This window comes from Kogia breviceps, chromosome 5, assembly GCF_026419965.1.
Source record: "Kogia breviceps isolate mKogBre1 chromosome 5, mKogBre1 haplotype 1, whole genome shotgun sequence".
NCBI lineage: Eukaryota > Metazoa > Chordata > Mammalia > Artiodactyla > Physeteridae > Kogia > Kogia breviceps.
In genome coordinates, this window is record NC_081314.1 from 17595850 (window position 1) to 17620109 (window position 24260).

Below are 24260 nucleotides of genomic sequence, written 5' to 3' on the forward strand. Positions count from 1 at the left end.
AGTGTTGACTTTTTAAAAAAAATTGGGGGCATGGGATGGGTTGTTAATTGAAGAATGTAAACTCTGTCAAGGCAGAAATGTTTGCTGTATTTTTAGTATCTACAGTGGTTCCAAATATGTTCAATATATATTTGTTGCATGACTGGATAAGAAATATTTGAGCACTTAAGTCGAGGGAGAAGTTGAATATGCAGCTTTTTCCAAGTAATGTTTTATTGAACAAGGTTTCTGAGGAAATAGAATATTGAGGAAGACAGGAAGAAGAAAATGTCAAGAAGGGGGCATGGTTGGGGTATGGTTAAAATGTTCAGCATTGGCATTATTGTACAAAATATTAAATCTTTTTCTTTTAACTTTATTTTCATGCCTTGTATAAATTAACTTGTACTTTGCTGTTTGCACTTTGTTTTTATCAATGAAAACATTGTAAAGCTTCCTTTGGGATTATGTCTCTTATCAATAACAGAGCTAACTTCCCTTTCACAAGATCAAACATAATTTGAGATCATTCTGCATAAAGCAAAGTATGCCTGCATTTAATTTAACTTTTCCTCATCTTTTTATTCAGTCTACAAATAAGAAACCTCGAAAATCTCCAGGAGAGAAGAGTAGAATTGAAGCTGGAGTTAGAGGAACAGGCCGTGGAAGAGCTAATGGGCATCCTCAACAGAATGGTGAAGGGGAGCCTGTCACATTATTTGAAGTGGTGAAACTGGGGAAAAGTGCAATGCAGGTAAATTTTAAGTGTTTTTATCTTATTAATAAAGCAATACAGTCAATAACGTTGAACCTATTTATGTATATATTGACATTTTATATACTCTTGTTGATTGTGTAATCAAGAAGTTTATTAACTTAAAGGTTTTTCTTTGCTTGTTTTGTAAAAAGTGTCAGGAAAGGCATTTTGTTTAATAGTGAGTTTAAGATTAAAACTTTAGATTACATTGTACTGAGTAAAGTAACTTGCATGTAACAGGAGCTGCCTAAGAATTTTTATTGCCTTCATAATATGTATTTTTTTAAAAATTTGAGTTAATATAAGTAACATATGTGTATTGAAGAATATTTGAAAGAAGGAAGGGTATAAAAAACATTCCTAAGAGTGAATTAGGAATAACCACAGTTAATATTTTATGGTTATTTGTGTGTGTGTGTGTGTGTGTGTGTGTGTGTGTGTGTGAGTGAGTGAGTGAGTGAGAGAGAGAGAGAGAGATCTTTTATAACCTTCTTACTCTCTTTTCTCTCTCCTCATTGACTCAACAAATATCATTAAATAGTTTAGAAGAGCATATCTTGATTGGCTTCTTACTAATTCATTACAAGGATAAGCCACGATTATGTCTGTCTTTACATTTTTTTCCACTATTTTAAAACTTATCATTTGTATTTACTTCGCCACATCTTTTTTTAATTTTAAAGTACTAGAGGTAAAATTATTTCATTAAAGAATATTTCTTGGGCTTCCCTGGTGGCACAGTGGTTGAGAGTCCGCCTGCTGATGCAGGGGACACGGGTTTGTACCCCGGTCCGGGAAGATCCCACGTGCTGCGGAGCGGCTGGGTCCGTGAGCCATGGCCGCTGAGCCTGCGCGTCCGGAGCCTGTGCTCCGCAACGGGAGAGGCTCCAGCAGTGAGAGGCCCGTGTACTGCAAAAAAAAAAAAAAAAAAAAAAAGAATATTTCTTAACTGTGTGGTAATAAATACCATTTTACTCTCCAAAAAGTTGTACTAGTTTATCTTTCACCAGAAGTGTAGCTAGCAATTGGATATTTTATATTTAAGAATTATTTGACAACATAGGCAAAGATGGTAAATCATTATTTTAATTTGCATTTTTTGATTACTGATGATTATATGTTAAATCTTTTAATTTGATATCTGTTCATTTTTGATACTTCATTTTCAATTTAAGTTTGAAATTTAGGTAATTGATGAAAGATTTATTTTTATTTTATTTTTAGATTTATTTTTAGACCTAAAAGCAGGCAAGTTTTCATTAGTATACCTTCTATTTTTTAACCTGTATTTCCCTTTGAATTCCTTAAGGGAGTTTAGTGTTTATTGCTTTTTATGTATGTTACCGGATTGCTGTGTTCAAGAATCCTGGAATTTGTATGGGAAGGGAGGGAGGTGGAGTGGTGGGATGATGCTAAATAGTAAAAGAAATGCTGAATTCCCAGTTACCCAAAGCAATGGACAACCTTAGATTACATAAGTATAATTTTTAAATATATTAAGTGACTTTTAGCCATTAAGCTTGACATTTCTTTATTATACTGTTATAGAAAAATTGTTAACAAGCTACAGAAATACTATTTTTGATTTCTGTTTATTGCCTCCCACCCTTACATGGAAACACAAGCAGAAAGATGAAGGAAATTAAATTTAAAAATTGCATTTCAGTATTTTGCTTTTCTTTTTTCATGCAAAACTTAATTTTTCCAACTTTTACTTAATATGAACAAAATCTTCAATATTTAATATGAACAAAATCTAGTTATCTGTATTTGATACACACTAATGAGTAGTGTATGTTTTTTTTTTTTCCCAGTATCTTCTATATTCTTCATCCACATTACTCTTCCCTGTTGCTGTTTCCATACTTCACTCTCTGTTTAAATTCTTTTGGATTCATGTTTTATGAAAGGTAAAGATTAGTAGTCAGAGCCTACTGCTACTTGCTAATTTAGTTTTAACTCACTTTTTCAACTTTTTCTCACTATTCTTCTATTGAAGTTGACCCTAAGCATTTTCTACTTTGCTGTAATTTTTTATTACTCTTTTATGTTTTTCTTTCCTAGCTATATTCAAATTAATCTACAAACTTCTGTAGTTTTTTTTTACTCAGCATTCTATTGTGGGCATTTTTTCCCATGAATTAACCTTATAATTTTTCATAGTTATATACTATTCCCTAACATGGCTGGGCCGTGATTTATTTAACCAGTTTTCATTTGGGCTGCTTTATTGTTAAAGAAGAATAAGTATATTTAAGATAACTATTTAAGAGTAGTTTTATTCTATTAAACATAGTACTTCTTTGAATACCCTTATATATCCCTCTGAAATGTGCACGTGGGAATCCTTTGTAACATAAATTCCTGAAAGTGGTTGCTGAGCAAAAGGAATGCATGTTTAAAAAACTCTGATGCATGGACTTCCCTGGTGGCGCAGTGGTTGAGGGTCCACCTGCTGATGCAGGGGACACAGGTTCGTGCCCCGGTCTGGAAGGATCCCACATGCTGCGGAGTGGCTGGGCCCGTGGGCCATGGCTGCTGAGCCTGCGCGTCCGGGGCCTGTGCTCCTCAACGAGAGAGGCTACAGCAGTGAGAGGCCCGCGTACTGCAAAAAAAAAAAAAAAACAACCAGAAAACTCTGATGCAGATCTTTTATTGAAACTGGCACACTAATTTAAGTGTTTATTACCCCTTCACTTCAAACATAAAGTAATGAAAGATAAAATATTTTAAAAAGGGTAGACATTAATGAGTTTAGAAACTAAATGTTTCTGTGGTTTATACAGAAGAAAAACTACATGGTGATCAGGATTGGGCTTAAGGTAGCAGAAGCAGGCACTTGTAGCCAAGAGTTTGGCTCTTGTGTGTTAAAAAGATGAAAGATGCTTCATGAAGGGTAGAGGAATAGAGTTAGGCTTAAAATACATGAATCCAGGGCCTATCATGAGACTGCATACTTGTAAAGGAGACTGAAGAAAGCTGCTGAGAACTGCTACATAGGCTAAGGCTTATGTTTAGGGGGATTGTATATCTCAGGTTACCCTTGAGACTCCAGTTAATGCTTATCATTCATGTAGTTATTAGCAGAGACTCCTTTAATACTCAAGAGGGTCCTAGTTTGGGTAATAACTTATACTAAAACCCCACTTTTAGGAAAGCATGGGCTGAAGGAAGGGAGAGGACAGACATAGTTCTTATAACCAGGTCCTGAATTAAAATGACTACTTTCTTGGTTAGAGGCTGGGTCTGTAAAAATCCCCTGTATCATCTTAGACCAGGAAGTTCTTTCTAAGCCCACTGTATGATCTAGTTTTGCAGTGGAGTGAGTAGAATGAGCAGAGATAATCACAAAAACATTGGCTAGGGAGGGATGAATAATAAAAGAAGTATATTTAAGATTCTAGAGAGATCAAAGAAGAAATTCTATCTAATACCAAAAAGGAAATAAACTTAGTAAATTGGTTTTACTGAGGATAAAAAGGTACATTAGATGCCATCAAAGGGAGAATTGAGGAATTGGCATTCATTAGGCATTCATTTAGAAATTAGCCCAGAGAAATAAAAAAGTAAATATGAAAGAGCAGTTGAGTGACTTTGGTGTGGATTGAAAGGGTTCCAAACTGTGCAGGGGAGGAATCCTGAGGGAATAGAAGAGACATAGTTTGTTTTTTTTTTTTTTAGAGGAAGGTGATTTTATTTCTTTAATTTGCAAATTAACAATTTTTTTAAAAGAAACATAAATTAGTACAATAATAGGTAGAGTCATACACATATTTCTGGCTCCATTAGGTCAAAAGAAAAGAAGGACAAGAACACAAAGGAGACAAGCCTTCTAACAAACTTGCTGTTTAGTCTATAGTCAATATGAAAAGGTAGCCTTTGGAGCCACAAAAAAGATGAAATCGTAGATGATTATGCTTGATTCTGAAGGAGTCAATCTCTCTGAGCAGCAGTAAGCAACAACTCAAATGTCCAAGTAGAGCATCAGGGTCCCTGAACAAAGAGCCTTCTTCTGGTTCCTCGGGCTCCCCCCACCAAGGATATGGGCTCCCCAAGCAGTAGCAATATCATTCATAGTAAATGTCCCTCCTGTTTCAGGATGAGAACATCCACTCACTATAAGACCACAGAAGGACTCCTGGAGAGAAATGGGTAATGTTCCCCACCAAAGGAGCTGAGAGGCTGGAGAAAGATAGTTTTCTCATGTTTCTGTCTTGGAAGCAGACCAATGCTGAAGTCAGCTGGGCTATACCAATTCTGGTGTGAACATGGAGCAGCCACTGGGGGTAACAAGGTACCTGGCTGTGCATGGGTTGATGAGGTAGGAGAAGCCAGGCCAGCACAAAGTCAGAGGCCCACTCTTCTCGTGTTGGGTCCACTTGATGCTCTTGAGGTCATTGCCATCCTGCACCATCTCCCAGAGAGGGCTCATTTCTTGAAGACGCTTCACATGGTAAATGTACTTCTCCACTGTGTAGTCTACTTCCTCCTCTGTAGTGAAACGGCCGATGCCAAGCCTGATAGAAGAGTGATCTAAATCCTCATCAGTGCCAATTGCTCGAAGGATGTAAGAGGGCTCCAGGGATGCAGAGGTGCAGGCACTCCCCGAGGATAAGGCAACATCCTTGAGTGCCATCAGCAGACTCTCCCCTTCCACATATACAAAGGAGAGGTTGATACAGCCTGGGTAATGGTGCTCAGAGTCCCCATTCATCACCATGTCTGGAAGGCTTTTCATTATCTTCCGTGTCAGTCGTTCTGCTAACTTGGAGATCCGCTTGTGGTCATACTCCATCTCTTGCTGTGCCACCTCATGCGCAGCCCCCAGCCCCACCACCAAGGGTGTGGGGACTGTCCCAGACCGCATGCCCCACTCCTGCCCCCCTCCACTCTGCAGGGCCTCCACACGCACACAGGGCCAGCAGCGAATGTAGATGGCACCAGCCCCTTTCGGACCATAGATTTTGTGACCACTGATGCTCGTGAGATGAATTTTCATGTTGTTGACGTCGAGTGGGATTTTTCCAACAGCCTGGGCTGCATCAGTATGGAAATACACCTTTCTGGAACTGCAGATGTGCCCTATGCTTCACTCCAATCTCATTGTTCACAGTCATGACTGAGACCAGACTGGTATCTGGCTGTATGGCAGCCTCTAGTTCTTTCAGGTCGATGATCCCACTCTTCTTCACTGGGAGGTTGGTGACCTGAAAGCCCTCAGCTTCCAGTGAACGGCAGGAGTCCAAGACACATTTGTGTTCTTTCTGCGTGGTGATCAAGTGCTTTTTCCGTGATCTATAGAACCTGGCCACCCCCTTAATTGCTATGTTGTTGGATTCAGTAGTGCCACTAGTGAAGATAATCTCACGAGGGTCAGCCCCAGTCAGAGATGCTACTTGCTGGCGAGCATGTTCCATGGCTGCCTCACTCTCCTAGCCATAAGCATGTGTCCGGGAATGTGGGTTCCCATAGTAGTTGACCAGGTGAGGAAGCATGGCATCAAGCACCTGAGGGTCCAGAGGAGTTGTAGCTTGCACATCCATATACAGAGGTTGCAGCACTGATTCTGCCTCTGGAGCAGTGGCTGCATCTGAGGGAACAGCACACTGGGGAGCATGGTCTACAACGTGCAGGCGCAGCCTCTGAGTGGGTGCCTTCTCCCTCGGCCACAGAGCAGCGGGGGCGGCCACGGCCACCAGCCTCCAAGAGGTTCTCAGTAGCATCATCTCGGTGGCAGCCCTGCGCCCAAAGCGGCTGCTATCCCCAGCTACAGGCTCCCGGAAGTACTCGAGACATAGTTTTTGAAGAAGTAGTTTTGTAGAAATTTACAGTCACATTTCCTTGGATGTAGAGTTTGTTCTCAGGAGTCAACAAGATAAGTGAAAATCATTACACAGCCAGTAATAGTACAGGCATTCCTTGTGTTTTTTTGTTTTTTGTTTTTTCCTGCACCTCACAGATACTGCATTGTTTACAAATTGATGGTTTGTGGCAACCCTTCGACAAACAAGTCTATCAGCACCATTTTTCCAACAGCATTATTTTTAAATTAAGGTATGTACAGTTTTTTTAGGCATAATGTTGCACACTTAATAGACTATAGTATAGTGTAAACATAACTTTTATATACACTCGGAAACCAAAAATTCATGTGACTCTCTATTGCAATGTTTGCTCTATTGCAGTGGTCTGAAACCAAACCTGCAATATGTCTAAGGTATGCCTGTATAGTATAATCATAAAATATTGAGGATTGAAAGAAAGTCTTGAAATATTTCATTAAAGAATGCTTGACCCTTTTCTCTGACTACAATGCAATAAGGTTGAAATACACAAAATAAATTCCCCTTCTACATTACATTATACTCACAAATCTAGAAAGGCACTTTTAAATAATTCATGTGGTAAAGAGGAAATAAATAGAGTTGAAATGTGAATGTTAGTGAAAGTAATATTAGTGAAAAATTGAGGCCAGCTAAAGCACTACTTGAATAAATATACAGTCTTAAATGTATTACTATTAGCAAAAGTAGTACAAACTTAGAGAAAGAAAAATAGGAAAACTAAAGTAATTAGAAAGGAATAATAAAAGTAGAAATGGAAATTAAATAGAAAAAGAAGTGGTAGAAAAGGTCAACTAATTCAAAATATTGGCAATTTCAGTTCAGTACATTTTTAAGACTTAGAGGTTTTATCTTAAGAATGCAAAAGTGGCTTAATGTTAGAAAATATTTTACTGTTATATAGCAGATAATCCTGGGGGGAAATTGATATAGAATGTTTAGAAAAATCATTTGATAAAATATAGCTGATATTCATAATGAACCATAACTCTTCATGAATAAATGAACAAGAGGGAAGTTCCTTAGCTTGGTAAATTTATCACACAAAAACCTTATAGCTCACATCACGGCACTTAAAAAAAAAAATTTTTGGCTGCATTGGGTCTTCGTTGCTACATGTGGGGTTTCTCTAGTTGCGGCAAGCGAGGGCTACTCTTGGTTGCAGTGCATGGGCTTCTCATTGCGGTGACTTCTCTTTGTTGTGGAGCATGGGCTCTAGGCACATGAGCTTCAGTAGTTGTGGCACTTGGGCTCCATAGTTGTGGCTTGCGGGCTCTAGAGTGCAGGCTCAGTAGTTGTGGCGCACAGGCTTAGTTGCTCTGCGGCATGTGGGATCCTCCCAGACTGTCCCCTGCATTGGCAGGTGGATTCTTAACCACTGCGCCACCAGGGAAGTCCCTCATATCACGGCATTTTAAAAAGGAAAATTTAGATGAATTCCCAGGAATAAGCACTAGAGTATAACAATTGAAAAGGAAAATACAAAATTTTCCATATTTGCAGAATATACAATTGTCTATGTAGGAATTTCAACATAAACTAGGGTATTAGAACTAATGAGTGATCAGCAAAACTCCTAGAGAGAAAATTAACACTAAAAAAAAAAAATCAGCATTCTGAACATGTTAGAGGAAACAATAGCCCATGTAAGAAGACAGTAAGGAAAAATGAATAAAATTTTGAGTGGAATAGAATAAAATTCTGTTTCATACTCTTCATGTTGAGTGACATGAAAATGTCTGGAAGATAGTGAGAATCAGTAAGGATGTAGAATAACAACTAGTGGGAGTACAAATCTGTGTAACTCCTTTGGAGAAAAATTTGACAGTATTAAGAAAAGTTGAATGACCTATTCATTTTTCATTCATTTAGCAAATATTTAATGAGTGCCTACACTGTGGGCAGCACCTTTTTCTCTTTTTTATGTCTTTCTTTTTTTAACTGAGATACTTTGAAGAAAGGGAATTCAATTCCTAGATGTAACCTTTAGAGAAAGTGTATTTTTATAAATGAGGCAAATACAGGAATTTTTCTTGCTACTTTGTAATAGCAAAAAGAAAGAAAAAGGAAGTAAAAAAGTCTATGAACAGGACAATTGATAAATGGTATATATTCAAACACTTCAAATGAGTGAGCTAGAGCTCTAGGTACCATTATAGATAAAATTTCAGAAATGCATTTTAAGGGACAAAGCAAGCTACAGAATGATACATAATATATTGTACTGCTTATATAAACACATATCTAGGTTTATTTAACATCAAGTTTATGTTATTGGTTACTTACTGAGGAGATAGGAGAAGGAGAATGGGATCAGATGGGTGTATGTGGGGTACTACAGCAGTTACTGAAAAAGAAGCAGAAAGAAACAAATATGGCTGTAAAGTATTAAATGTTGTTGAAGCTGGATACCTTCTTGTCTATCTTGTTAATTTTATTATTTGAAATAAAAATGGATAGCATTTCTGAAATGCCCCCCAAAAGGAAGGCTTATAATGTCCATATATTTGGAAAATGACTGTATCCCTTCCCCTTTGGAGAGGTATGAAATGTGAAGGCTTTGATAAGATTTGTGTTAAAGAACCTGGCTTCTTTTATTTATCAAGCATTCCAGAAGCCTTTGATTCCTACAACTATTTAAAGTCTTTTCTCCTTATCAGAATTATAAAGAATCAGTTTTACTAGCTTAATAGATAATTGTTACACACCTCCTGTAATCAGATGCTGTGCTAGATAGTTCCTGAATGTACAGAAAAACAACCACAGTTTTGCCCTCATGGAAAACAGGTGTTACAGAATACATTAAACAGATATACTGAGTGGGTTGAAAACTCTGAAAATTCACTTGGGCACGTCTAGAGGACAGGGTTGTGGAAGGTTTGCCTGTATAGCTAAAACTTGACCTGAGACTTGAAAGATGAGTAGGAGTTAGGTAGGCAGTAGCAGAGGGCACTTCTTATAGCAGAAACAGGGCATGCAAAAATGAAATCTCTGCCCCTTCAAAGAGGGCATAGATGTCCAGTAAAAATAGAGCTGAGAGAAGCTAGATTCTGAACATTGAACATTTTGACTTTTTGTGTAATTGATGGCATTTTAGAAAGAAAATAACATCATATTTAGCATTTTTAGAAATACCTTTCTGGAAGAGTACAGGTGGTGATTTAGGGTGTGTATGGCTGGAAGAAAGACCAATTAGGAGGCTTTTTTTTCCCCTCCCCCTCCAGTGATGCAATTGGGAAGTAATGAGAGTTTGCATTTATAGTGTCAGTGAGGGTGAAAAGGAAGAGGAAGTGACCGATTCTATAAATATTAAGGCTGTAGGATGCTTCTGAAGGATGAGAAAGAGGACAATCTAAGGTAATTCCTAGTTGTTTGACTTGGGGATATTCACTGAAAGGAAATTTTTAAGAGTGTAGGTGTTAGTAGATGGGTATGGGAATAGTTTGGTTTGGACATTTTGACTTTTAGGTGCATGACACTGACTATATGTTGAATTTTGGAACATTCAAGATATTAACCTGGTATTTGTTGCTTTAGCAGTTATGAGTTAGCATTTAAGTGAATTTCTATAATCTATTGGCATTTGCATTTTGTACCTCCAGATTTCAGCTAAAAATGTTGGACTACGGTTGCTTCATTCAACAAAAATTCTTTGAGAGCTCTTGTTTCAGGCATTGGGTTAGGTACAGGAGATACAATATGAGCTAAACTTGCCTGACCCTTCCCTTCATAGCCTTGCTAATCATAGAAGGGAAAGGAAATTCTCCATATTAATCAAATGATTTGTTAATATACTATTACAAACTGTTGATAAATGCTAAGAAAACTCCATTTGGTCTTAGTGTACTGATAATAATAACTTATGTGAATGAGGAATTGGATTCAGCCTATAAATGAAGTATAAATAATAGCATAGTTTGGTCTCCTGTTTGCTTTTGACAGGTGACTATGGGTAAAATTGATTTTGTCCATTGAAGCTATGATTGGGAAAGACATAGGTATCTTAGCGGGATAGTCTGTGATTAGTCATTCTCTCTCTTTTAGGGAGGAAACTTTGTTCTGATGTTAAAGAAAGTATGAACTTTTATAGGACATTCATTTCTTCTAGTTCCCAACTTACAAATGGGTTAGATGCCAAATCTCAAGGTATCAAATGCAGAGGAGTTCTCCCCTAAGATTTGTGTAGGTGAGTTTTAATTACTCTATGTCGACACCAAGGAAAGTGAAAAAGCACCGGTGAGTTTATTAAAATCTCACCTGTTAACTTGTGTTTGAACTGACAGTTTATTTAGTGACTGTATGAGAATTGAATGCTTTTCTGAGGTATTAATAGAATGTATAATGTGTTTATAATAAGTTTTGAATTTCTGAATGTTCATTGAAAAGCTTAAAAGTTTCAAGAAGTATTAAAATGGCTGAAGAATGTCTTAAGTTTAATTATAGAAGAAATGGTAATGAAACGTTAGAGGGGAGAACAAATGTACTATTGACTGAAATGAAACTTTATAACAAAGATGGTCAAGAAATATTGAAGGAAGGAAATACTACAATAAAGATGAGGAGTAAAACCTTATAGAACTAAGCAAATATAAGTACTTGAATAGAATCAGTATATGAGTGTAATAAAAGAAATATGTGCTTATAGCTGCAACCACTACAGTGCAGGATATTGGGTACAGGACTTAAAATCATGAAAAAAAATAATAAAACATTTATTCTGATTTTTAACAACATCATAATAAAAATTTTAAATTTAACATAACATTTAGATTAAGTTTAGCTGAAGGTAAATGTGGAAGACTGAAAATAACAGTAGTTTAAACAAGATAGTTTATTTCTTTCATACGTAAAAGATCTTAGATAGATGATCTTTTCCATGGCAGCAGGTAGACTGTCAAAGGATTGACATTGTTAATACTTTAATACTTTAATAATCATTAAGGTATACATAATCATAACTTTAGCAACTGTACATTTTGATGTTTATCAGAAACGAATTTTACATAATAAAAAGGAAGAAGCTGCCAAGGCAGCACAATTGCGGTCTCTACCCCAGGCAGCAGACATTGGGTTCTGTTTTAAGCCCTTTGAATATCTTTCTATCCTGTCTATTTCTTATTCCTCTGTCTTGATCCTTGTGGGAATTCTGGGCCTAATGTTCCTACTAATGATAACAGCCAGCCACATTGCACTTCACATGTCCCATGAATAAGTTGATGTTTTAAGGGTGGGAGTGCTGCTGGTGCCAGGCACTGGGCTCTTGAGGCGAACTGCTTCATTTTAGACTTCTTAGTTCCTGCAAGCTATGCACGAATGGCCACAAAAGTAGTCAAAGCATGGTGAAGCTAGCAAGCATACCTTTGTGGATGTTGATTGCCTACAGAGCCCCAAATGTGATACAAATGGTGTTTGAAGGCCCACCAGTGCAGCATAGATGTCATAGTGCTGGTGGGTGAACCTCATGGGCATCTATCATGGCATCCATGATTTGGATAAAGAAGACCTGAGTCTTCAACACAACACCCTTGTTGCAAAAGCATCACTGCCAGGATGCCTGTGCCTTTTAAACTCAGATTGGGAAGCCGAGCTGCAGTGCCTCTTTTGTGACTGCTGCTGGCTCCATTCCAGGTACATGCCAGCACTATAAGCAGCCCACCATCTATATTAAGCAGTAACAGAACACCTCTTAGAAGACCCTAGATGAGATGGACATTGCTAGCTCTACCTATATTGAGAGGAGGATAGGGTTGAATTACTCTTCTGTGACCATAGCAGTCTCAGAATGCTCTTCTGTGGAAGTCTCCTGCTGGTAATCTCTACATGGATAAGAAATCCACCTCAACCCCCATGAAGCTTTGGCAGCTAGTTCCAGTATTGTCATTGTGGTGGTCCTGGTGGCCATTGTTGTTGCCATTGCAATCCTGGTGATCACCATCAAGTTGAAGTTGGAGAAGTACAAGAAGGCAGGAATGAAGGACTGGGGGAATTGAATATACAACCCAGCATAGGTCTATAGTGGGGAGGGTCAGAGGACAGTGTCCCAGGACCACTTCAGCGTGAAACAATTCTTGACTTAAGACAGATACTTTCTCCACCACCATCCCCCTCTGCTCTCCCTTCTCCCTCCATCCTAACAATTCTTGTCCTAGGGCTACCTTTCTTTCTGACGTTATCTCCCAACCTCTCTTGAAGAGCTGTTTCTATTATTATTCCTTCTTTCTCTTGGTCCATGGACAAGAAATCTCATTCTGTAAATGCAGACACAAGAATGTCATCTTTGATTATGTTTAAAATAAAAGGTTAAAATGACATCCTGGAATCATTTAAAAGTGGTAGAATACCTTTTGAAGGCTTAAGACTTTAGGTGAGGAACAGTTCTATCTCATTATAAAGGAAAGAGTAGCATCTTCCATCCTGAACTACCTACTAGTTTATCTACTGCTTATCAATGAGAAGAAAATTTGCCTTTATTTGGGCTTGCATAATGGCCATATCACTGTCTGTTACACCATGAACACATACGCTTCTTACTTAAAAGCTAATCTTATTTTGGTTGCCTAAAGACATTTTTATTTTTTTGAGAAGAGACTGTCCAGATACTTTGGGGGTTTGTTCTTCAGCTCACCTCTATTATAGCTGATATTAGTAATATTTTATTATGTAAAAATGTTTGTATATACTTTGTCATTGGTAATTTTTGTGACTTTCTTAATATTACAAACAGTGAAATTTAATAAAATATGAGGGAGACATAAAGCAAGAGAGAGTTTGAATTTGTCAGAATTATGCCAATTTAAAAAAAAACCTTAACTTTTTTTTGGGGGATCCTGTGGGAGGTTATACATAAGATGAAGGTGAAATAAATAGAACTTTACAAACACTAGGGCCCTGCATCTTAGAATCACAGTATTTTTTTTTCTTGAACATCTTTATTGGGGTATAATTGCTTTACAATGTTGTGTTAGTTTCTGCTGTATAACAAAGTGAATCAGCTATACATATACATATATCCCATATCTCCTCCCTCTTGCATCTCCCTCCCACCCTCCCTACCCCACCCTCTAGGTGGTTGCAAAGCATGGAGCTGATCTCCCTGTGCTATGAAGCTGCTTCCCACTAGCTAGCTATTTTACATTTGGTAGTGTATGTCAATGCCACTCTCTCACTTCATCCCAGCTTACCCTTCCCCATCCCCGAGAATCACAGTATCTTAATTTGAACTTCAGAAATGTTCAGATTTTATAGCCCAAGGTTTTCCCCACAAATGATTATATTTTTATAAAATAATCATTGTTGATCCCTTTTAGAGATTCTGCTGGATTAGCTTTGAACACCTTCATTGTTTAAGCTTCATGGTTACATCTCATCATCTTTTGCATCTCTCTTTTTTTCTTTTTTTTTTTTTTTTTTTTTTTCTTTTTTTTTTTTGCGATACGCGGGCCTCTCACTGTTGTGGCCTCTCCCATTGTGGGGCACAGGCTCCGGACGCGCAGGCTCAGCGACCATGGCTCACGGGCCCAGCCGCTCCGTGGCATGTGGGATCTTCCCGGACCGGGGCACGAACCCGTGTCCCCTGCATCGGCAGGCAGATTCTCAACCACTGCGCCACCAGGGAAGCCCCCATCTTTTGCATCTCTTAAACTGACATGTGGAACTGGTCCAGACTATTTCATAATCAGTTTAGTGCCTTAAAATTCTTAGGTTTTTGAGAACAGTTGTAAGAAAGTTCTAAACATAAACTGTATTTCTTGCAGTTTTTGTGTTTAGTTACGTAGTATTTGAATTATTAAGTTGTTTACTGTTTCTCAAAGATATATGTACATTTACATTTATCTACTGTTTACCAACCCCAGTAGAAAAATGAGCAAGTGAAGAGAGTCTTGTTTTACTATTTGTTGAGCAATGTCAGTATTTTTGTGAGAAAAGACGTTAACATTAAAATGTGAAGTTTCTGATTCTTCCCTGAGTCTATCTTTAACTCTTGCTTTAACGTAATAACAACCTAATAACTGTAACTGTGTGATTAACTGTAAGGTAATTTTTTTAAGTGCTTTAGTCCTGATATCCCCCATTTTCCTAGAATGAAAAGTAATATGTAAAATATACAGAATGTTTTAGGGCAGAAGATATAAATTCCTTTTTCATTTCATAGGTATTTGAAAATACTCAAATGATAGCTTAATATTTACTTAAGAGTGAGTTTTTGATTTTTTGTTTAGTTAGAATGACTCTCTGAAATTTGTGGATATTTTAACCTGTCCCCAACAATTCTAGCATCTACATAGTTAGAGTAATATACATACTGTAAAAAATAAACCTCATATATTGGTGGCATATCATGATAGACATTAATTTCTCATATATGTAACCATTCTTATATATGTAATATAAGAATTAGTGGTATGTGTCTTTCCTTCATATGGTGACTTAGGATCCATGCTCCTTCCATTTTCTGGCTCCTCTTTCCCTTAGAGCCTCAATGTTGTTTGCATTCAGTGGCTGGAAGGGGAGAGAGAATGGAGCACTACCTACTTCTTAGATGCTTTTTGTCCCCCTGTTTACATTCCATTGATGGAAACTTAACCAGTACTACAGTGAGCCAGGTAATGGAGTCAATGGCTGGGTAGTTGTTACTCAGTTTGGTATACACTGAAAGGGAGAACACATAATTGTCGTACTCTGGCTACTTTTAGATAATTAAAGGGAAGGTATACAGTAAATATTTTGATTTTGTTTAATTTCTTCAATACAGAGTTTATAAAAGCTGCTGATTAGTGCTAAGATAAGAGCATTAACTCCTTATAAGTTATTTAAAACTAAAGTCCTAAGTTGAAGTTAGGGACTCTAGGAATTTTCACAGCCTCTATTCAGTTACATCCAAAGATACCTACTATTTTTCATGTATTTAGCTTCAGTAAACACATTGCTGTTGTTATTTTTTGTGTTGTTGCTGATGTCAAGCTTGTGGCTTTAACTTAGGTGTTTCAGATATTATTAGTCTTCTTCATGATATCCCCTAACCTTCCAAAGGTATCATCCACAGGTATATCACATTTTATATAGATGGTCTAGGATATATCAAGTAAATAGAGATATGACTGTTGCTGCATTTGTGTTATAATGGTGAAGTATTTATAAAAGATTATGTATATAATGGGTTTACTTTATGAAGTCATTTTAAGGAAAAATAGCCTTTATTTTACATATTTATTTGTATTTATAAATTGTTTATAGATATTTGAATATATGGAATATGGTGCTTTCTACTAGCTTTATTTTCACATAGAGGACCTAACTTATTTTAATGCTTCTGGTCAAAATTCCTTACTTATAGCTTCAGTAAGAATTGAAATACAGAAAACATTATATGAATAAAGACATATTGAAGTCTGAAACTTTTTTAGAATTTCTTCTTTTGTCCACCTTAGTAAATGTGGATTGAGTGTGCTTGTGCAGTTTGTTACCCTGTACACTAACTTTAATCATGTATAAAGCAGAACCCTTCAAAAATTTTTTTTCATGATTTGTGTCCAAACTGCTGAAGAAAACTATATATATGTTGATATAATTCCTTATCATTTCCTGGGCTTTGGTCCTAAGCCTTTGAGATGGGAAGACAAAAAGGATTTTCCTCCCGGTGAGGACTTTTGATCTAGTACAGGATTTCTTAACCTGGAGTCAAATGCTAGAATTTTTGATAAGCATGAACAGAAATGAGGAGAGTGGTAAAAAAAATTTGGAATTGATTTAAAAAAATAAGTGCAGAGAGAAAACTGATCTGGGACATTTAAAAGGATTGTTAATGGCATTGAAGACTAAATTTGTAGCAGTATGACTTCATATAATTGTTTGATTTTCCTCCTGCAGCCCGGTAACCAGATATTAGAAATGTGAATTACTGTTTACTAGAAGGAACAAAAATGTAGGTTTTGATCTGTTCCAGGAACTCCTTTTCAGTAGTTAATAGTCCTTTGAGGGTTCTGAATTGCTTGAAACAAGACAGACTAATCTGACATGCACAGTCTTAGAAAGTGTATATAGATGTTGTGTTGTTTGCAGCATCATTGGGCTAGGATATGAATGTTTCCTAACTGGCTGTGGAAATTCTGGACTATGTGAACACATATTTTCAAGAAAGTTAAAAACTACATATCCTCTATTAAAACTCCAACTTTCACTCTTCACTCAGAGATATGTGCCTTGGTGTGTTTCTTTCTAGCTTGTCCTTGTGAACTCCGTTGTTTTATGACATTAAACTTGATTGTGCTTAGGTCTTTTCTTCCTGTCCGTTTTAAGTAGGTCTGACAAATATTAATCTGTATTTTTACTAAGATCCTGTATTTTAACTGAGAAGAGTGTGATTAACCGGACTAGACAGGGTTATTCTGGGCGATATGATGGGAAATCATTTACCTATAATATCCACAAGCCTAACTTTGTTTATGAAACACCATTATTTAATAATTTAGGTATCTTGATTTTAGAAGACACATTAGAGACAAATATTCTGTACTTTGAAAGAGTTGTTGCCAACTTTATGACAACTCACACATTAGCAGCAAAACAGGTATATTTTCACTACAGTTATCTGTCTTAATAATCCATGTCATCATATCCACCCATGTATCTTCGATTTGTATGCTATGATATCACTTCCTGGTCATTCAGAACCAGCCATTTCACACCTTTTCCCCACACTGCATACAATAGCAGATTATTCTTCAGTTATATTAAGCACTGACAAGGTTTTTTTAAAAAAAGATGCTATTTTAGAAATCCTTTTAGAACTATTTGGTTTATAAAATGTTTCTGATATTTAGTCATTTCATAAATTACAGAAGGAATTGATGAATCCCAGAGTAAAATGGAAGAGAGAAAAACTAGGATGACTTTAACTCCACTTTTCCGCTGCTTGTGCAGAAATTCCAGAATAACCTTCTATTAGTAGTTGAAGCCATCATCAACACAAAGCAGCTGAGAGTCATGGCAAGAGATTGAAAGGATGTATAATAGGATTTAGGACAGACTTTTCTAGCATAATTATTAATAGCACCCTCTTTCACCCTGTAAGTGTTCTAGTTTGTATGATAAATTGTAATGACACTGTAAGAATTGGTAAAGAAATGAATGCAAGATAAAGACGTTAGAGGACTAAAGTTCTTGATGAGGCTCAAAAGGCAAAGTGTGAGTGTAAGACGTTCTGTACTAAATGGACAGAGACCATACCAGGTAGTATGGAAATTTAATGATTTCAAAGATGGAGTAGTTCTTAGATGTCTAGGATGTGAATGGAGAGTTTGAAGTAAAAACATTGATGGTTTTTTAGACCAACAGAAGTAAAAAATGTGTATCTTAAGATATCAGATATATCTTTATTAACATTGTTGAAATGGCTCTGGATGGCTTGATTGGGGTAGAGGGTAAGACTTTGAACCAAGAAATAAAGGTTCAGTGACTGGGGATGGAGAGAGGGGTGACTCTAGAGGCTACTTAATATATCACAAAAAGAAAGGTGGTGGTAGGACGGTAAGCCACCTGGCATGGGTCTTAAAGGCTGATACGTTTCAAATGCTGATAGATATAAGGTGGCTCGGATATGACAGTAGCTAGGAGAGGCAGTTATCATAAAGTACAAAAAAGGAAGTACTGTAGTATTCTGAGGCCATAGGGAAAACAGCCAAGTTTCAGATAGGGCCAAGGAGGTAGAGACAGATTTTGTGAATTGGTTGAATGTGTAGAGGAATTTTACAGTGAATTGCTAGTTCCGGATGTTTTCAGAGGAAATAGTTGGGAAGGAAAATCAGTGGAAGAGTGAATTAAGAGAAAGAAACCAAGAACTGTGTAGTATTCTAGAGCAGGAAAAAAATGGGATAACTGTTTTTAATGGTTGTAGATGATACAGATTACATAGTCATTTTAAGAGATTTACTGACTTCAGGGTTCAGAATAAACTTGGCTTAAAATGGTTTGAAAATTCAGTGTATGCTGTCCAGGTGTTTTTAGCTTTGATTGACCTAAACTGGACCCCTATTATTCAATAGTGGGGAAAATACTGCACTGTTAGAAGACAAAGTTGTCATTATTTAGCTGGGGTGGTCTTGGGAAAGTCACCAAACATCTTTCACCTGTAGTTTCCTTATCAGTAATTGATGTTCTGCCCATGAGGCTTCTTGTGAGAATCAAATGAGGCTGATTTATGTCAGTGTATTGTGATACAAAGTATTTTAGTCATGCTTGGTTTATGATAAAATTCAAAGCTCACATTTCAGTGAGGCTTAATGTGGTTTTGAATCTGTATTTTGTGTTTGTATTTGTAGATATTGTATGGAATTCTAGAATACATCATGTTAAAATTTAGGTTAAGGCTGGAGAAAGTTATAAGGAGGAGGATTCTGAGAGGTCACATTTTGAGCCAAGAAAGACCTTGCCAAGCATACATAATGTCCCTTGCCACAAATTAATCATGTTCTTTTAAAATGTGTGTTAGAGAACTTACCATAAGAAAATGCTGCTTAGAATAAAATGCTGAGGTTAATAAAAATAACTCATTTGGACATTTTTAGTTGATTTCTTTTGATACCAGTATCTCTTCTAGCTAGGGAGTGGTATAACCATACAAAGAAGCCTAGCAGTTCAGAATAGTTTCACATATTCTCTGACACTAATTCATGCAAAAGAGAAAAAGGCAGTGTCTCTTTCTCATTTTTTGTTTCTTTTTTTACTGTTAAATTGTTGGCAACTCTTTGCTTATCTCTCAAATTATATATTTATATTTGCTGGCTCATGAAATACAAACTTCTTGAATCACTAATTTAACTTAAAGTCTGACATCATTAGGAGTAACAGACCACATTTGCTCTTCATTTTTTCTTTTTTTAATGGGATCTTCCCGGACCAGGGCACGAACCCATGTCCCCTGCATTGGCAGGCGGACCCTCAACCACTGCGCCACCAGGGAAGCCCCACATTTGCTCTTCAGTTTTCCATTATCAGCTCCTGCTGATGGCTTACTGAAAAATAGGTGGTCAAAGTTAACTATTATTTGAAAAATATCTGTTCAGTGTAAGGCAAACTCCCTTAGCTTTCCTTAAAGTATGTACAGCTTCTTCCGATCATGTTTAATGCAGGAACTTCTCACATACAAGACACTAGCTAGATACTTATGATAGGCTTGTGTCCCTCCCTGTCCCATTCCCCCACCACCAAAAAACCCCCTAGGATTAAATGTTTTTGGATATCAGAAACTATGGCAAGCACTTTTTGTATCCACTATACCACTGTCCACAGTAAAATGCATATATTCAACATTTAGTAAATAGTTGACAAATAATCACCTCACACCAGTCAGAATATCTATCCTTGGAAAGTCTACAAATAACAAGTCTTGGAGAGGATGTGGAGAAAAAGGAACCCTTGTACACTGTTGGTGGGAATGTAAATTGGTGCAGCCACTATGAGGAACAGTATGGAGTTCCTTAAAAAACTAAAAATAGAACTATCATAAGATCCAGCAATTCCACTTCCGGGTATATATGTGGAAAAAATGGAAACAGTAATTTGAAAAGATACTTGCCCCCCAGTGTTCTTAGCAGCAGTGTTTGCAATAGCCAAGATATGAAAGCAACCCAGATGCCCAGTGGACGAATGGATAAAGAAGATGTGGTGGGGCTTCCCTGGTGGCGCAGTGGTTGAGAATCCGCCTGCCGATGCAGGGGACACGGGTTCGTGCCCCGATCCGGGAAGATCCCACATGCCACGGAGCGGCTGGGCCCGTAAGCCATGGCCGCTGGGCCTGTGCATCCGGAGCCTGTGCTCTGCAACGGGAGAGGCCACAACAGTGAGAGGCCCGCGTACCGCAAAAAAAAAAAAAAAAAAAAAAAAAAAAAAGAAGATGTGGTGTATATACACAATGGAATATTACTCGGCCACAAAAAAGTGAAATCCTGCCATTTGCAGTAAAGTGGATGGACCTAGAGAATATTATGCTTAGTGAAATAAGTCAGACAAAGAAAGACAATACTTTATTATATTACTTGTAATGTGGAATCTAAACAATAATACAAATGAATGTATATGCAAAACAGAAACAGACTCACATATAGAAAACAAACTAGTGCTTTCCAAGGGGGGAGGCGCAAGGTAGGGCTGTGGGATTAAGAGATACAAACTACTATGTCTAAAATAGATAAGAAAGAGGGATATATTGTATAGCATAGGGAATTATAGCTATTATCTTGTAATAACTTTTAATGGAGACTTATCTGTAAAAATACTGAATCACTATGCTGTACACCTGAAACTAATGTAATACTGTAAATCAACTATATTTCACTAAAAATTTTTAAATAATACAAATGAATCTATATACAAAACAGAAACATTCACAGACAGAAAACATAGTTACCAAAGGAGAGAAGGAGTGGGGGAGGGACAGATTAGGAGTGTGTGACTAACAGATGAAAACCATTATACTGTATATAAAATAGATAAGCAACAAGGATTTACTGTATAGCACAAGGAATTATATCAAATATCTTGTAGTAACCTATAATGGAATATAATCTGAAAAAGAAAAACTGAATCATGCTGGATATGCTGTATACGTGAAACTAATACAATATTGTAAATCAAATATACCTCAATTTAAAAATTTTTTTTTAATGGTGGAATTTTGAATCCCCAGGATTTTGTTTCTTTGATTAGAAGTAAATGAGTATTTTTCTGAAATATTTATTGTTCATTAGTATTTCCTTTAAAAGTCTTAAAATTCATTTATGTATATAATGCAACACCATTCAAAATCTTAGGGATTGATTTTGAAATTGCTGAAGTGATTAAGGAGAACAAATAACACTTAGAAAATTCTGAAAATGAAAAGTAACAAGGGACTCACTCCACCAATTAATAGACTGTACATAAAGCTACAGAAAATATTAATGCACGTGATTGGCTCAACAACTGGCAAATGGATCAGTTGAACATAGACAGACCTAAGTATATATGATAATTTAATTTGTTAAAAAACATGTCATGCCTATTTCTTTCTCTTCATAATTGTCACTTGATTAACAACTTGAAAAAAATGCAGAACTTTAACTCATATCATGCACCAAAGTCTAAATGTAGTAGAAAATTAAATATAAACAATGATGTCATAAAACTATTAGAAAAAAATTATATGAAAAATTATGGGATTTGGGAATTATAAAAGTTAAAAAGCAGACTTAAAGCAAATATTTCACTTATTTAAAAGCCTTTAGTATTTAGCCTTTTACCATTATATAGTATCTATTTTCTGTTTATTGCTTTTAATCTTAAATGCCAATTTTATGTTAATATTGCCACTTCAGCATTTCTGGCTGCGGACGCACAGGCTCAGCGGCCATGGGTCACGGGCCTAGCTGCTCTGCAGCATGTGGGATCTTCCCGGACCAGGGCACAAACCCGTGTCCCCTGCGTCGGCAGGCGGACTCTCAACCACTGTGCTACCCGGGAAGCCCATACCTAGTATTTTCTTGATCCATATCTTTATTTTCTTCTTAAAGCCAAATTTTATTTAAGTAATGTATGTACATGATTTTTTAGAAAAATCAAAGAGTACAGTGACCAAAATTACAGTCTGTCATTTCTTTCCCTAATTCCCAGTCCTGCTCCTCAGAGTAATGTTTTTATTTCTTTTAGCTTTTCCTTCTGATATTTATTCTACCTAAGTATTTAGTGCCATTTTTGACAGCATTGTGCTAATTGAATATGATGGACAAGCAAACCTTAGAAAAGTACAAGCAAACCTTAGAAAGACATATACAAAATAGAGGGCAGTAACTGGCTAAAAACTTTAGGGGCCCCATGGCCACCTCAGTTAAGTATTTGGGCATTCAGTGGTTGGGGCATGTCATCAAAATAGTGAACTAGTGTGATGTTTCATGGAATGTGTAAAGATGATCCAAGATATCTGTGCACTGTTTTGGTGGTCAGACTCAAGTGTTGCCTCTGGTGGCCCCCACCTCCTGCTATTCATGTTCTTGACCCATCCCATTGAGTGTGTTGAGACCTGTGACTTTCTTCTAACCACCAATTAGAGCAAAGGTGATGGGAGGGCAATTCTGTGATTACGCTATGTTATGCAAGACACTATCTTGCTAGCAGGTTTCCTATCAGGATTCTCCTTGTTGGCTTGACAGGTAATTGATCATGTTGGCGAAGCCCATGTAGCAAGGAACTTCTTGGCCCTGAGAGTTGTTTCCAGCCAGTAGCCAGCAGGAGGTCAAGGCTGTCAGTCGACAGCCAACGGCAAGGAAAGAAATTCTCCCAACAACATAAGTGAGCTTAGAAGTAGATTCTTTCCCATTTGAGCCTCCAAATGAGAATGTAGCATAGTGAATATCTTGATTACAGCCCTGTGAGATCCTAAGCAGAAGATTCAGCTGAGTTATATCTAGATTCCTGACTCTCACAGATTGTGAGATGTAGATAACCAAGACAACTGTTTATGACAGAAAGCAGGAAAATTAACATAGTGCTGAACCAACACTGTGAAAGTTATACTTTTGTCCATTCCAGGTAAAAACAACTTACTTTGAGTGGTCCTTGTTAATTGGAGAAAAAGGCATTAGCCAGGTTAGTAGCTGCTTATCAAGTGCCAGGGTCTGCAACTGCCGTGAAGGTCACCACCTGATTAAGCTTATGATGATCCATAGTTGTTCTCCGGGATCCATCTGACTTCTCTGTTGGCCAAACTGGTGAGTTTAATAGGGGTATGATAGGTTTCACCGCCTTTGCCTCTTTGAGGTCTTTGATTAAATTCTGTAATTCCCCTGGGGATATAGTATTGCTTCTAGTTTATTATCTTGGTAAGGAGAGGAAGTTCCATGAACTTTGCTTTAGACATTGCTACCATAATGCCTCTTATCCCACGGGTCAGAAAGTTAATGTGGGGTCCTTTCAGTTGCCAGGTATGTCTCTTCCAAGTATATATTCAGGAACCAGGGAAATAACCACAAGGTGAATCCCTGGACCATTTGGGCTCACTTTCAGTCAGACTGGAGTTAAAACCCCGTTATCATCTGACTGATGTATCATGTATCACCATAAGCCTGTAATTTAACTTGTGGACCACAGTGCCAGGAAATAAGGGCGATTCAGAGACAGTGTCTATTAATGAGAGTGAGTATTTCCTTTTTACAGTACATAGTACCTCTGATTAATGGCTTCAAGTCTCTGGGGAAGGATTAGAGGAGGGTGTATGGTGGGACTTGCAATAGCTGTGCAGGGTCCATTTTCAAGGGACCTGGTTTCCACTTTGTTCAGCTGACTCTGGATCTGTGAGCTAACCCAGGTTTAGTAACTGGTAAGAAGGCTATATCTCTCCAATGTGTTGGAGACAAAGGTAGACTTCTGGCTACCAGACCTAGAGTTTTTCCTATTATATAAATTAAACAGTATTCTACTAGGTTGCCCATCTATTTTGTTCCTAGGGGCACTGTAATCAGTTAGCTGCTGCCAAAAATTTCTGTGGGCCAAATCATTCTGGTGACAAGTACATCCCTGCCTCCCTTTACAGGTAATGCACCCATCTTGTCTTTGATGATTAAGTAGAGCCACTTGGGCTGTATTAGCTTGGCTCTCATCATCTCCATTGATGATCTTCTTAATGACCACAACCCCTACACTCACACCAGGCT

At 37.3% G+C, this 24260-nt stretch overlaps 1 protein-coding gene and 1 pseudogene across 5 annotated transcripts in view; one reads left to right on the forward strand and one right to left on the reverse strand.

Annotated features, from left to right (window-relative positions):
• Positions 1 to 24260, forward strand: part of STAG1 (STAG1 cohesin complex component) — a 455106-nt gene that overhangs the window by 159270 nt on the left and 271576 nt on the right. For all 5 annotated transcript variants that reach the window (XM_059065085.2, XM_067033725.1, XM_067033728.1 and 2 more), the window contains one exon: positions 569 to 733. In XM_059065085.2, coding sequence (XP_058921068.1) covers positions 569 to 733 — 165 coding nt within the window. The remainder of the gene's footprint in view (positions 1 to 568; positions 734 to 24260) is intronic.
• Positions 4983 to 6462, reverse strand: LOC131757527 (cysteine desulfurase pseudogene; annotated as a pseudogene).